At 41.5% G+C, this 15863-nt stretch overlaps 1 protein-coding gene across 1 annotated transcript in view; it reads left to right on the top strand.

Annotated features, from left to right (window-relative positions):
- Window positions 1–12589, top strand: part of Jmjd1c (jumonji domain containing 1C) — a 150593-nt gene extending 138004 nt beyond the window's left edge. Inside the window, exons 22-26 of the mRNA XM_059243942.1 lie at window positions 73–195; window positions 3071–3210; window positions 5616–5792; window positions 11134–11265; window positions 11707–12589. Coding sequence (XP_059099925.1) covers window positions 73–195; window positions 3071–3210; window positions 5616–5792; window positions 11134–11265; window positions 11707–11796 — 662 coding nt within the window. The 3' untranslated portion in view covers window positions 11797–12589. The remainder of the gene's footprint in view (window positions 1–72; window positions 196–3070; window positions 3211–5615; window positions 5793–11133; window positions 11266–11706) is intronic.
- The last annotated feature ends 3274 nt before the right edge of the window (window positions 12590–15863 follow it).

The following is a 15863-nucleotide window of genomic DNA, read 5'->3' as shown; positions in this document are numbered from 1 at the left end:
GTTTTATGGGGTCATACCTGTACATTGTAGATGCAATGTCCTCTAGAATAAAAGGCCTCATTTCCAAAACAGGTGTTGCTGCTGCTAAGGATCATGATATCGGAACCACAAATCTCCACATTGAAGCTTCTGATGTTGTGAATATTCTGGTCTATGTCGGCATAGCAAAAGGAAATGGTGTCCTCTCAAAAGCGGGTAAAGAAACGTAAAGAGCAGCCACAGTTGTTACTGGTTACAGAGCTACTGTGCATTGTATTTATGAATGCATTTTGTTAGACTCACTTGGAATTATTTGCTGAATAGGCAACAGGTTTTGAGGGTGTCAATGTGAGATATCATTTGTGATTCTAATATTCCCCCCACACACACCTGACTCCCCATTGGATTCAGAAGAAAAAAACCTTTTTTCTGTGTTCTTAGATTTTACTTTTCACTCTCTGGTTTTCTCTAAAATTTTTTTTTGTTTTGTTTTTTTGTGTTTTTTTGAGACAGGGTTTCTCTGTGTAGCTTTGCGCCTTTCCTGGAACTCACTTGGTAGCCCAGGCTGGCCTCGAACTGACAGAGAGCCGCCGGCCTCTGCCTCCCGAGTGCTGGGATTAAAGGCGTGCGCCACCACCGCCCGGCTTTTCTCTAAAATTTTGCTCTGTCACCTATTCCTTCCTTTTTACATAGCAAGTCAGAGCTCTTCAGCTTTTCTTCTCCGTGCCTTTAAAGTAGGTCAGTGGTGGAGCATTTGCCCCGTTCTGATTGATGATGGTGCAGTTGAATAAGAGCAGACTCTCCACTGTGTGTTAGTCCTGCCCTCAGATGAGACACTCTCTTTTCCCTATTTGACACTCTGTGTCTCTTTCATTGGACCGTTGTGGTGGGTGGTGGGGTTACTGTCTCTTCACAGTTTGGACTTGGCTGCTCAGAACACTCACCTGATCTGACCCTGCGTGAACAGACTATGCTACAGTTATAGTTGTACCTTGTCTAGTTTAGTTTTCAGTTCTGTCTGTATCTCTGCATCTGACATTCATTGCAGTTGGTTGCCTGTTTTGTATATTATTCTACTCATTCATTCATTCATTCATTCATTCACTCATTCACGTAGGTAGGTAGGTAGGTAGGTAGGTAGGTAGGTAGTTGGTTATTTCATTCATTCATTCATTCAGGTAGGTAGGTAGGTAGTTGGTTATTTGTATGTAAGTGTTTTGCTTGCCTTTATGTAAGTGTACCGTGTGGTTCATGCAAGTACCCACAGAGGCCAGAGAGTGCATAGGATCTACTAGAACTGGAAAAGTGGCTATGTGGGTGCTGGGAATTGAACCAAACCTAGGTCTTCTGCTAGAGCAGCTTGTACTCTTAGCTGTGGTCCCTCTCCTCTATTTAAATGTCCCCTGTAGCAATTTTTTCACTCTGAGGAATTTAACATCTACTGTTTGTAGTATCATTCATTCATGGCCTAAAACACTGGAACTCTCTTCCTCATCCTTATTCCCTATCCCCCTGTTCCTAGTATCTTTGCTCTTGAGAAAACTTCATTTCAAATAATTCTGTGGCTTTTAATCATTATTTTGTAGGTGTTCACAAAGGGATGTTTTGGGGTTATAATTCATAATCAAACATCTCAAGAAATAGTAGTCTACTTGAATATACTGAGCTCACTCTTTCCCCTGCAATCTCTCTCTTGTCTCTCTTCTTCAAGTGTAGTTTAGATTATTATCTTATCCTATGAGCACTCTTCATTTTCCAGTGGAAAGTTAACCTAGTCAGTCAGTCTCATCTTACTGGTGATTCCTCCCTCGAGCAGTAAAGTTTGAGACAGCATCTCACCTCCCCATGCCTACCCACCTCCTTAGACAGACACATAACAATAACAATAATAAATAAAATTTAAAATTAGAGTAGTAAAATTAAAGTGGAAAGTTAGGAATACCAATCTATTAATTGAAATTGGTAATGTATTGTGTTATGTTATGGGTTTTTTGGTTGTTGTTGTTGGTGGTGGTGGTGATGGTGTTTGTTTGACAAGACATTACATCTTGCTTACATGGTTTTTTAAGTCAACATGGAAAATTTTGCTATACTCTTCATACTTAAAGAGCATAGATTTAATACTTTTGTGTTCTTCCAAATGTTCTTACATAGATACAGTGATTTCCAGTGTGCCAACATTTGACAAAGATTACCTGATGTTTCCTTAGAACCATAGCTTTATGAAGAGATCAATTTGCATGTGCTGACAGATTAACCATAATAAGGACAGAGGTCCGATTGAAATTAACCAGAATGCTTCTCGTTAGTAAGCAAACCCACTCATATAACTAAGCCTTTTTACTCACTTCACTCAACCTTTTAGTTTAGCTGAAACATAAAATTAAGGCAGTGGTTCCTATTGCTCTTAGTAGTTAGAGAAGCCAAATAATAAATTTCAAAAAATAATTTTGTAGGTTAAGATATGCCTTGAGTTTATGACATTATTCAGACCACCCTTGAGACAGGGAGGAGGTTGTTTATTTTGAAACTAAATTTTTAGCTCTAAAGTAGTGATTCTCAGTCTTTGAAGCAAATAACACGGGAAACCACTATTTCTCTTCCTGTGGACACAGGAGTCTTAAACTCAGGGCTCTGCTCCTCCAACAGTTTTGTGTATATAACTAGATTTAAAGAGTACTGACCTGCCAGGTGGTGGTGGCGGTGTACACTGTTAATCCCAGCACTCAGGAGGCAGAGACAGGTGGATCTCTGTGAGTTTGAGGCCAACCTGGTCCACAGAGTGAGTTTCAGGACAGCCAGGACTACAAGAGAAACCCTGTCTCAAAAAACAAGAACAAAACAAGAGTACTGACCCTAGCCTTGCAGTGGGATTACATGCCTTTGTCTAGAAGCTGAGACAAGAGGATCGGGAGTTGCAATACAGACTTGGTTGCATGACAAGTTCCAGACTAGCTTGGGCTGCATATTGAGATTTAAAAAAAAAAAAAAAGGCAAGACAGACTGTTTCCTACTCTGATACTCAGCCTTAGACGGGCCGGCTCTCTGGTAGTCTTTACTGACCAATTGAAAATAATTGCCTGTGTTTCAGGAATACTTAAGAAATTTGAAGAAGAAGAATTGGATGATATTTTAAGGAAAAGATTAAAGGATTCAAGTGAAATACCTGGTGCTTTGTGGCATATTTATGCTGGAAAAGATCTTGACAAGATAAGGGAATTCCTTCAAAAGGTATAATTGATGTTCCAGAGAACCTTACCTCTACCTTGAACATGAACACATTATTTACCTTTTTTTTTTTACATTCTGCAGTATAAGATAATTTAAATACTTTTAGTCCTTTTTTAGTTTTTTATTGAATTTCAAAAGTTCCTTTATATTGGGCTAGAGAGATGCCTCAGCAGATAAGATCACTTGGTGCTCTTTCAGAGGACCCAGGTTATTCCCAGCACCTACGTGGCAGCTCTCATAACCATCCAAGGACCTCTTCTGGCCTCTTCGAGCACCAGTACACAAACATACATGCAGGGAAAACACCCATACAGCTAAATTGTAAAAAATAAGTAAATGAACAATTTTTAGAGCTGATTTCTCTTGCTTTTAAAGCCCATTTAATTTTGAGGGGTTTCAATGGCAACCTCTTCTTGGCTCTTAATGCTCTTGTACCTTACAGTGGAGCACTAACCTACCCATGAGACACACACGGTCATCATAATGCTGGTAAAAAGAGATGGTAGGAATTGCCTGGTAGTTTTTGGGTTTTTTATCTTTGAAAATTTCATGCATGTATAAAATGTATCTTGGTCATATCCACCCCCTTCCATCTCTCTTTCCACCACGTATCTCTCTCCTTAGCTGCCTGTCTTGCGCCGGGGGGGGGGGGGGGGGGGGGGGGGGGGGGGTGGTGTTCAAGACAGGGTTTCTCTGTGTAGCCCTGTCCTGGTCGTCTTGGAACTCACTCTGTAGACCAGGCTGGCCTTGAACTCAGAGATCAGCCTGCCTCTGCCTCCCAAGTGCTCAGATTAAAGGCATGCACCACCACCACCTAGCTCTTTTCTTTTTTATAACCCACCAACTCTAGTTGTATGTTTATGGGTGGGTATAGGGTTATCCAATAGGCCTTGACCTTCCTACCATTGACCTCCGCTAAAGACAAATGACTCTTCCCCAAAAACCATCAGCTGCCAATAGCTCCTTGCTAGGGGTGGAGCCTGTGAGGCCTCCCCCACCCCCATCTTAAAATTTTTAAATGGTTTAATCTTTTGCAGGTAATCACAGCTGTTGTGAGTTCACGTGTTTAACAGCATGTCGCTTTCAGAAGATGAAATTTCACATTTTACAGCTCTCCTGCCCCATCCTCCATTCTTTCTGCTTTTGCTTCAGCAGTGTTCCCCAGAGGGGTTGGAGGTTGATACAGATGTCCCATCGATGGGCAGCTTACTTTGAGCAATTTGGAGTCTCTGCATTAACCTCCACCTACTATAAGAAGCAGCTTCTCCGGCCAAGGCCGAGAGAGGCACGACTGTGATGAGCATTGGCATTCAGAACAGTTTGGGTAGCCGGTCTTTAGTTTCTGAGTGTGATGCTCTGACTCCTGACCTCAACAGAGGTTCTACTTTACCATATTTGATTGGTCTATAGTAGTTGTTTAATACACTAAGTGTTTGTTTAATAATACCTTTCATTCTTGGGTTAATTTCTAATTGACCAGAAAGTAGTTTATACCCTGACTAAACTAAATAATAAAGTGAAATCCAGAGGTTTGAAGGATTTAAGGAGTCACTATTATTGCTTATTTTGTTCATCTTCTTAAAATGATTTAAATAATGTTTCTGTGATCTATGTGAAGAATCCTTGCAAATTACCACCATAAACTAGAATGCCTAAAACGGTTTTAACCTGAAATATAGTAATTGGGCCTTTTAAATCCAGCTTTTTATTAACTATTAATAGTTCTTGAAAAAGTTTCTCGAAGGGTTAGGTCGCTAAGTCTAAAGCAGTTCTCTTTGTATGTATCCCAAAGGGGTTAGGAAATCCATGTGTACGATTGGTTTGGTTTAAAGAGAAAAACAGGCAAGTGGTTTTTCTTCATCTACGTGATTAGGAAATAAATGTAAGGAAGAAAAGCAGCTAGAGGAGAGCCTCCCAAGAGAAAGAAGTGCTGAGGAAGGACCGTGAGCACTACTAGCAGCAGTGGTGTTTTAATAGCCTTTGGCTTTTTAGAAATAATTGCAGAATGTTTTACCGTGACTGTTGTTTTGAAACAGATTTTTCCTCTAGCTCTGACTGGCCTGGAACTCGCTCTATAGAACAGGTAGGCCTCTAACCGAAAGAGATCCAGCCGCTTCTGCCTATAGAGTGCTGGGCTAAAAAATACGCACCACCACAGCCCAGCCTTATTTTCTTTAGTCGTTGGTGTTTTTTGTTTGAGATTTATTGTTAACTGCCATGTGGATATTGGGAATCAAACCCACGTCCTCTGCAAAAGTAGCCAGTGCTCTTAACCATTAAGCCATCTCTTCAGTCCCTAGTCACTGTTTTATAAGAGTATGAGAGCAAAGGACCAGTATAAGTTTAACTAAACTTTTTCAATTCCATTTAGTTGGTATACATATTTTTATTTTAACCTATATTAGATTTCAAAAGAACAAGGCCTCGAAGTTCTGCCAGAGCATGATCCAATACGGGACCAAAGCTGGTATGTGAATAGAAAACTCCGCCAGAGACTGCTTGAGGAGTATGGAGTGAGAGCCTGCACTCTGGTCCAGTTCCTTGGGGATGCCATTGTTTTGCCAGCAGGAACACTTCATCAGGTACATATTTATATAATTCTAATACCCTTGTACTGGAAAGCACTAATTTTGGAAAAGAAATTATTCTGTGAATAGGTAAAAATAAAAGGTGTTAAGTTAGGAAAATGACCGACACGGTTGTAATTCCATTAAAATGGAATTTATAGTGTTTGAAATGTAATTAAATACTTCTACAGTAACTTCCTAGAAAGTGTATTGGATGGGTATGTTTTCTTATGGTCTTGTGTTAATCACTTGTGAATTGGGATTCAGAGTCCTAGATGCCCTTTATTTGTGCTAGCCTCATGAGAACATAGCTAACTTGTACTCAAGTGTAAATGACTTTAAGAAAATTGTCTATGGTAGAATAGTATAAGACTTCTGTTTGATAATAGACTAGGACTTGCAGGTCCTTGTTTACATGTCTAGCTTGCTGAGTGTCAGGGTGGTTGTTGCTGTGTTCAGTCAGCCTCTGTCAGCCTTCAAGTTTGGGGTGTTTAAAACGGAGTCTTGCTTTGCAGACCAGGCTCTTCTGGAACTGGCAGTGGTGTGGCTGCCTTTGGCTCCCACGTGCTGGGGTTGCAGGTGTCACGGCATCTCATTTCAGTCATCATAGTTAGGGACAACTTTAACGTGTATGTGTTTCTGTGATTGGGAGAAGCAAGTGAGTACAGGTGCCTGTGGAGGCAGAAGCTAGAGTTACAGGTGCTGGGGGTGCTGGGAACTCGGTCCTCTGGAAGAACAGCAGGCAGGTGCTCTTAATTGCCCAGCCTTCTTTCCAGCTCTCCCCCTGCCACCCTTTTTGGGAACATGGTTCCATGTAGCCTAGGCTAACCTGAACTTACTGTGTAGCTTTCTGAGTACAACCTAGAACCTGTGCCCCTTCTGCCTCTACCTTCTGCTGGTATGAGAGTGCCATTCATTGCACTCGCACCAGCTGAGATGTTCACACCTGTGAAGCTTGACTCTGAAAGAGAAAGGAGGATTGTGCAAGTTACACTCCTGCCTGGACTGCAGTCAGCCCCTTTTCTGATGGACAGAGAAGTAGTCGTTCTGGAATCATTGTGTGTGTGTGTGTGTGTGTGTGTGTGTGTGTGTGTGTGTGTGTGTGTGTGTTTTCAGTTTGTTTTAAATTGTGGCTATGTGAGCGTGGGTGCCCACAATGCCAGAGGCATCAGATCCTCCTGGAGCTGGGGTTACAGGTTACTGGCTTATGTAAGATAGTCACCTGACATGGGTGCTGCGAACTGAACTGAGCTTCTTTAAGAGTAGTACATGTTTTTAACTGCTCAGCCACCTCTTACCCACAGTATATACTCTTTAAGTCTGGCTTTCTTTCTTTCTCTCTTTTCTTTCTTTCTTTCTTTCTTTCTTTCTTTCTTTCTTTCTTTCTTTCTTTCTTTCTTTCTTTCTTTGTTTTTTTGTTTTTTGAGACGGGGTTTCTCTGTGTAGCTCTGGCTCTTCTGGAACTTGTTCTGTGGACTAGACTGGCCTTGAACTCACAGAGATCTGCCTGCCTCTGCTTCCTGAGTGCTGGGATTGAACCACCACCAACAGCTCAAGTCTGGCTTTTCTGTACAGTGCATTTCAGATTCATCCATAGTGTATGGAGCAAGTGTTCCTTTTTTGTTGCTAGTGAGCTATGGTGGCATAAGAATTATTTTTCAGTCTTCTTACCTCTCCAGCTGGAATACGTTTGAGTTGTTCCTAGTTTGGGCAATAAATAAATGTAAATATTTACATATAGGCTTCTGTGTACACATTTCCTTTCCTCACTAGGTAAATACTGGCTAGTGACATTTGCCCAGTCAGATAATAAATGTATGACTAACTTTAAGAAACTCCCACTGCTCTCTAAAGTGGTTGTACCTTCCCTCATGTTAGTGTTCTGTCCACTTTATTTTCTCTGCTTCCTCTCTGGCCCTTGCTACTTTTAGGTGTTTTTTGTTGGTGGTGATGTTTTTCTAAGGAGGTGGGTGTGGGGTATAAAGGAAAGGACAGAGTTGAGATGGCATTTTGTTAGACACACTTCAGATGTGCAGTGATCTGACCAGTTCCCAGAGTGCTTTCCTACTGGTGCCCTACCCATTCCTAGTTTTTCTGATTCTTTAGAAATCACATTTCTAACAATCAATCCTGATGTTCCTGTCTAGGGACTAGTCTTGGGTAGATGCTCAGACTGTTAGAACCCTGTAACACTGCATCACAGGGCCAGCACTGCTAGGAAAGAAGCAGCATACTGTTCTGGCCCCTCAGCAGTGAGCAGGACACAACAGCATTTAGACAGTACAGGCAGTTTAAATGTTTATTTTAGCAGCTGGAAGTGTAATGGCCACAGTTTCCTTGAGATTCTAAAAGCCACTCTAAAATGATAACTTGTGTTTGCAGTCCCAACAAAGCATGTGAAATTCTATCAACCCTAGACAGAGCTGCTGGCTCTTGATCTCTAGTGTTCACTTCCCCACTGTAGTGTTCTGTTGGCCTTTAAAATTGGGACAAGACCTGGGTCTAGAGCAGTGTAGCAGATCAGTGGTCTGGACTGTGAGGCTCAACCCCACCCCCAGTACGACAGGGGAGAAAGAAACAGGAAAAGAAAATGAGCAGAAAATCTTTATCAATAAGTTTGCCCAAGTATTCTTAGCTTACTAGACGGTTTTAGCATTTATATTGAGTGATTTCATGATGGCTTTGAGAGTTACAAATTGAAGCCAGGCGGTGGTGGTGCACACCTTTTAATCCCAGCACTCGGGAGGCAGAGCCAGGCGGATCTCTGTGAGTTCGAGGCCAGCCTGGTCTATAGAGCAAGATTCAGGACAGGCACCAAAACTACACAGAAAAACCCTGTCATGAAAAATGGAAGAAAAAAAAAAAAGAGTTACAAATTGTTGGCCCAGCTGGGCATTGAGGGAGCATACTTTTAATCCCAGTACTTAAGAGGCAGAGGCAGGCAGATCTCTGTGAGTTCGAGGCCAGCCTGGTCTACAGAGTAAGTTCCAGGACAGCCAGAGCTGTTACACAGAGAAACCGGGTGGGGGTGGGGGTGGGGGTGGGGGTTACAAATTGTCTGCATTTTGATGACCAGAAGAAATGTGTGGCAAAACCTTCTCATATAACATTTTCTCAAACAACCAAATAATGATAATGAACCCTTTTTAAAAAAAATAACCTTCAGACTATAAAGATGAGAAGCTCTGTTTTCTTACCTCCCTCGTGATTACTGACTCAGACCACAAACAAAGGCAGAGATGGAATAGGAAGCTCTTGTGTTCTGCTTTGACACTGGATCCTTTCCTCTTTAACCCTCAAGCTTTCAGCAAAATGTGGCAGCTCTGCCATCCTGTAAGCCTTAGGAACAGTGGGCAGTCTGAGAACAGTTGAAAGCGGCCATAAACTGGTAAAGCTGAAACAGCCTTTCCAAGCTCTGGGAGGTAACTCAGCTTCGAAGAGCCAGAAGGTCGTTTTTAAGAAGAAAGTCTCTTTAAGGGAATCTCTGTCAGCACACAGCTGACCACTGAAGAAAATGGGACAGAGACTTCCTGACCATACCCATCAAGAAATACAGCCTTCTCAGAAACTCTGCACTGTGACTGAAGGATGACTGCTGTTCTCAGCGACCCAAGACACCAAACCTTGAGGCAAGGGCGAATGAATAGCAAAGCTCATATGATAATGGTCAGATGACCAGTTTTCAGCCTAGAGTGGTAAACACATGTACAGAAACAGAAAAGGATGGCCTGTTCAGAGGAGAGAATGTATTGACAGAAATGTTCCCAAGGAAGCCCAGAACTTGGACTTAGAACACAAAGAACTCAAGGAAATACCATGAGTAAATGTCTAAAGGGAAATCATGAGGATGATAGATGAAGAGAATAAAAAGAACAAGACATTGAACAAAGGATCTAAGTGAGAATTTTGGATCTGCAAGTGATTTTAGGTCATGCCAGAGCTAAATATACCAAAAGGTAACATGCTAAGACTCCTGAAGGACTCACTCACTCACTCCACAGCATGCTCAGATAAGACACGGGAGACACAAAGCATTGGAGACTATGTAGCTGGTATGAGAGAGTTAATGTAGAATGTAAAGCATCTGTTAGACAAGACATCACAGGAGTTGGGCTCCTGTTGACTTGCCATTTATTGGCTGATTTGTCTTGGGACAGGAGCTGAGCATCTCATCCATAGTCCACTGTTCTGAATAGAGCATCTGTTCTGCAGACAATAGGAAGACCCAGTGAGACTGTACAGACACGCTGCACATGGGAGGAACCAGCAGCCTAATGAGCACAGAAACAGACAGAGCGCTTACTTTATGGTGCTACCAACTTGTCAATAGAGGCACAGTGCTTGAGTTAAACAACTCTGCAGACTTCAGCAGCTGTTCAGGTGGTCATACGTCCAGAGGAGGAATTCTAGCCCCTCTGGAATCCCATCACCCTGTCATCAATTAGATTCTTTCCCACAGTTTTCATTTCCCACTTACTATCAGCTTCATCTCACTCTTCCCAGTTAAATTTGTTTTGCAAACTTAATAATTAGAGTAAATGTAAGTGCTTAGTTTTTCAGTTATTCCTCCTTTCCCAGGAATTTTTATGGCATTTTAAAACCCTTTTGAAGACAACTAAAGACAATAAAAAGTCTCAGGTTAGATCCACTTGGGCCTTCTCTGTTATTGAGAGCATTCAGAGAAAGCAGTTGTTAGGAACAAGGATGTGCAGAAGGTGTGACTGCTAATCATATGGCATAATGCTGACTGGCTCCCGAAGAAAACCATGTAGTCAACCAAGAGAAACTGTTTGGAAAAACTAAAGATTGGAAGGTCTCTTTAATTGGCTAATTGGAAACAAAGGCACAAAGAACAAAATATGTAGATCAGTTCTGAAACTAAAGTTCCAACCCCAGTGCCTAGCAAATAAATGAACTAAGTTGCCTTTCCTTTTCTTTATTCTCTGATCTAAGAATTACTGTTGACATGAGTAACAAAGGAATAGCAACCACACAGATTGAGCGCTTCTTACAGCCTCTCTCCTTAGCAGGGTTTAACATAATACATTCTGAAAGCCCATCTAGACAATATTGATAATTTAGGATCTTATTAGCCGCTCCAAAGGATTCCTGGAAAAGTCATTTGTTTTTATCATTTAAAAATACTTCATTTACAAAGTCACTTCACATGAAGCTTTTTGGTGACATAACTTTCTCATTAAAGTGTGGTCTTAAGCTCTGAAATCCATTTGATGTTTTGGGAAAATTCTCTGGCAGAATTGTCCTTTGTATTTATTCATTTTAGATAGCTTGGCTTCTCTTTGCTTCCACTCTGACCTTCTAAGATTTGTATTTCACATTTTTTCTTTTGGAATAGGTACAAAACTTTCACAGCTGTATTCAGGTAACTGAAGACTTTGTCTCCCCAGAACATCTTGTACAGTCATTTCATTTAACGCAGGAGCTGAGGCTTTTGAAAGAAGAAATCAATTACGATGATAAACTACAGGTAAGCAGTGTTCCAAGAAGATCCAGTTTTGTTTTGTTGGCTTTTTTTTTTTTTTAAGAAAACAGGATGTATACACTCCAGCTTAGGCAGCTACTGCCTGTTTGGCACACTAGGATAACCACAGTCAACACCAACATGGGTTTAACTGAACTCACTGACTGCTGTTGAAATCCTGGCTCATGGCACTTTGAGCCTTTATGTTTCCTGTCTTAAGTTTATACTCCTTGGTTCCCTTAAAGTTATCCCTTTGCTTTTTAAGCAGGCATGTCCTGCATGCCCTGTAGTCCCCCACTTGAGAGGCTGCAGCAAGAGGATTGCTGTTGAGTTTGCGGCTCACTTGGGCTACAGTGAAATTGTATATATGTAATTGTTTTTAATCCAGCAGCTGTCCTTTGTGAATTTCTGCCCAGCGCAAGTGATTGCAAATACTATCTCTTTCAGGTTAAGAATATCTTGTATCATGCAGTCAAAGAAATGGTGAGAGCTTTGAAGATGCATGAAGATGAAGTAGAGGATATGGAGGACACTTAGTGTGGTTGGAACTGGATACCCCTTGAGTGACAATAGGTCTGACTTGAGCTCCATTAAACCATCAGTGCCAAGAAATTCTCTTTGTAGTAATTACTTGCTACTGACACCATACCAGTATAGCATTATGTCACGGCCCCTGTGATTCAATGCTAGCTATAAAACAAGCTAAATTTAAAAGCAGCACTATATAGCTGTTCCTGTATCATAGTGTATATGATGTTTGTGAAGATGCCAGATTTAAAATGATGTATTTATTTTTGGTAAAAAACAAAAAAAAAAATCTATGCTATATTGTTGATCAAGTGTAAATGTGCTCTTGTACAGTTTAATAAAATAACTGATATTTTTCACTACATTGAGACAGTTACTGTGAGAATAGGACATAAAACACCAGCTGTTGCCTGCGTTTGGAAAATTGCTGGATTGCACAGCAGTCATGTCATAATCAGAAAATTACTGCCAAATAATTGTAAAATGTGTAAAATAGAAAGTATATAAAGTAGATACTAAACTCAGACACTTCAATATTTTGTTGAAGCTATTGACTGTACAATTAAACATTTTCAAAAGGTGTAATTTATTTAAAATTGTCTCATTTTGGTAAAATTTATGTGAAGTTTTAAAGCTAAATATTAAACTTAATATGCTATGTAAATATATACATATATACATTTAAGGATGTATTTTTTTAAAACATTGGCTTGCTTTTGTTAAAGTACAAGTGTTACATATGGCTTTGTACATTACAGTTGAAAGGGGTTTTACATTTTCCATTAAAAGACTTTATCAAGAAGCCTGACGTCCAGTTCTTCCTCTGTGGTTGACACTCCTGAGGAAAGCGGAGTTCGCAGCCACAGACTGTGACCAGGAGCTCTGCTCCTCAGGGTGTGCCCTGCCAGGTTAGTTGGTTAGAGTTGATCATTGTCCCTGCTGAGTGCTTGAGCTTTTGCTGCTGGCATATGCAGTTCTCTATTGACATCTCTGGGGACTGAGAAGAAAAAAAGGAGTAGCCCATGTTGGCTACCTTGCAGTTTGCTTAGATTTTACCGATTTATGTCCATCATCATGTAGCTTCATGTGGGCTATTATGACACACTTTTTTACCCAGGCAAGGTTCAGCAGGAGTGTGAGCAACTCAATTTCACATTAGTTACCTATGCTTGGCACACCCAGTAAGATGGAAATTAACTGCTTGCCCGGACGAAAATGTACTGAAGACTGTTTTGCATGTGAGCTTTGTACTTAATATCATTTTCTCAATACGGTTTCTTGACAGTCTCTCTCCCCCTGCCATCCCACTCCCTGTTTTTATGTTTGTTTGGTTTGGTTTCTTGAGACATGTTCTCTTATGGAGACCTGGGTCTGACGTTTTGGGCAAGCCTGGCTGACCAGGAAGGCTCAAGGATCCATCTCCATCTGTCTCCCCAGCACTGAGGTTATAGACATACACCACCACTTAACTTTTTATGAGTGAGATTTATATAGGATTGCCCTCAGGTCCTCATGCTTGCCTAGCAACTTGATGAAGAGAACTATCTTCCCAGCACCTCAAACAATAATTACCACTTTTCAATTCTATCCTTTTGGTTGGCTCTCTTGTTTCTCATATATGAAAAGATGTTACTGTGTCCAGTTCCCATGTAAAGTGACTGTAGGGATTATCTAAATCTACAAGCTGGAGATCTAGCTCAGCAGTTAAACAAAAGCCTGCTCTGCAATCATGGAAATTGGGGTTGAGATCATCCCAGCACCATGTAAGCAGTGGAGTATCCCTACAAATAAATGCCTCCTAGGGGGTGAAGACAGGATCACTTGAAGGTCCTGGTCTCCAGGGACTGGGGAGATGGCTCAAAGGTTAAGAGCATATACTGTTCTTGCAGAGGATCCAAGTTTGGTTCCCAGGATCCACATAGATGGCTCACAACTACCTATAACTCTAGCTCCAGGGGATCTTGCACTCTGTTCTGGAATCTGTGTACCTGCATGTACGCATACACATACACACAAAAGAAGTCTTAAAAATAAACATGTTCCATGTTCAGGTAGCGACCCTTCCTCAAAAGAATATCACAGAGCAGTAAAGGGGGACACTTGGTGTCCTTTACTGGCCTTGGCAAACATGGGTATGCTTGCACGTGTGCACATACCCTAACCCCACAGATACCGTCAAAAGAGAAAAGGAATTAACTAAATGTATAGAATAGTTTGAGGACCAATCAAGGTCAGGAGGCTTTTATGAAAGCAAACGTGCATACATACGGTAGTCATTACCCTTAGACCTCCTCCACATGGGTGCTGCTTCTTGACTAACAAATGTACATGTCCATTTCCTTGCTGCACGTATCCTGAGATTGCAACACCCTTTTGTCCATATGTTCTCCTTTATGGCTCATGAAATACAGGCTGAAGTGTCTCTAGTTAAGATCTGGGGGTGTGGGGGGAGAACTCCTAAATACTTGAATGTATATGATATGCAGGAATGCAGCACCTGCTATGAAGGAGGGAAAGGAGTGCAAGTTAGCTATCATTCTGTAGCGATTCAGTCCATTAATGCATTGGGGTATAGCAGGCCAGATAGGATACAAAGCCATGTGTGTTGCTCATCTTGTAGAAGATTCAGAAGTTGACTAATTTGCAAAAATCAGGACATTGATGATTACACAACTAGATAAGTGTCCCTTGAAGCCACCTGAGTGAAGTGAATAGTATTCAGAGTACTCTGGCTCCCAGTCTTTATTGTTTGAGATACATTCTTAAGTCCAGACTGGCTTCGAATTCCCTGTGCTGACGAGGCTGACCGTGAACTTACAATTTTTCTGCTTCTATGGCCCTAGTGTGAGTGCTGGGGATGTAGGCTTGGAGCCCAAGGTGTACTGGGTTGCATACTGGGCGTGTACCCTACTAACATAGACCCCACGCCCTTAGGTGACTTAAAATGAAAATTGTCACCGAGTCCCTAGCTGTGTAGAAAGTCCAATGTCCAGTCTTGGCTAAGGAGGTTTTCACAGCTGACTTCAACTGTTCAGTCAGATCTCATTGAGTTGTGTGACTGGGTAGTAGGCACTGACCTAGTTAGTATGCACAAGACTGTGGTTTGACTCCCACACCACAAAAAAATCATTCGTCATTCACAAGCCATCATAGATGCAGCAAAGACTAGAGGTTTGCTTTTGTGTGTTTGTCTTAATAAGAGCTCAGTCCTGGGACCAATGGAAGCTACACCCTAAATGTAGGCTGTGTGGAGGTCAAAGCTGCAACTTAGGATGTGTCTACCACCACTCCCTCTGCCCTTTCTTCATTGACTGTGTGAACGTGCATGTGGGACGTGGGGAAGTGGTGGGTGCTGGTTTTCTCCTTCCACTGTGAGTTACAGGGATCTAACTAGAATCATGAGTTGTGGCAGCAAATACCCTTACCCACTGGACCATCTTGCTATCCCTGGACCTTGTATTTAAATGAAAGGTCTCTCACACACACCTGACCCTCTAGCCACCTTGAGATTCAACTGAGGCAGCAAGACTTGAAAGTCCAGCTTGCCAGGCGGCGGTGGTGGTACATACCTTTAGTCCTATCTCCGGAGGCAGAGGCAGGTGGTCTGAGTTGAGGCCAACCCAGTATAGAGAGTGAGTTCCAGGACAGCCAGGACTACATACAGAAAGAAACCCTGTCTCAAAAAACAAACAAACAAACAAACAAACAAACCAAAAAAAAAACCAATGTACAGGTCACTGGCTAGAAAGATGGCTTAATGGTTGATAGCACTGGGTTTTTTTTTTTTTTGGTTTTTTTTTTGTTTTGTTTTTTTTTTTTTCCAGAAGACCCTGGGTCCTAGCACCCACATGGTGGTTCACAACCTTTTATAACTCCAGTTCCAGGGGATCAATCCATCACCCTCTTCTGACATATATGCAGGCAAAATACCCATGTGCATAAATAAAAGTCAAGTCAAAGGGGTCAAGCCTTCAGTTCCCGATGGTGCTTACACATTTTTTAAAAAATCATTACATATATCTTATGTGTGTGTGTGTGTGTGTGGTCAGAGGACAATTTGTATAAATTGGTTCTAT

This window comes from Peromyscus eremicus, chromosome 16_21, assembly GCF_949786415.1.
Source record: "Peromyscus eremicus chromosome 16_21, PerEre_H2_v1, whole genome shotgun sequence".
NCBI lineage: Eukaryota > Metazoa > Chordata > Mammalia > Rodentia > Cricetidae > Peromyscus > Peromyscus eremicus.
The sequence above is the reverse complement of the archived record's forward strand: the minus strand, read 5'-3'. Positions and strand labels throughout refer to the sequence as shown.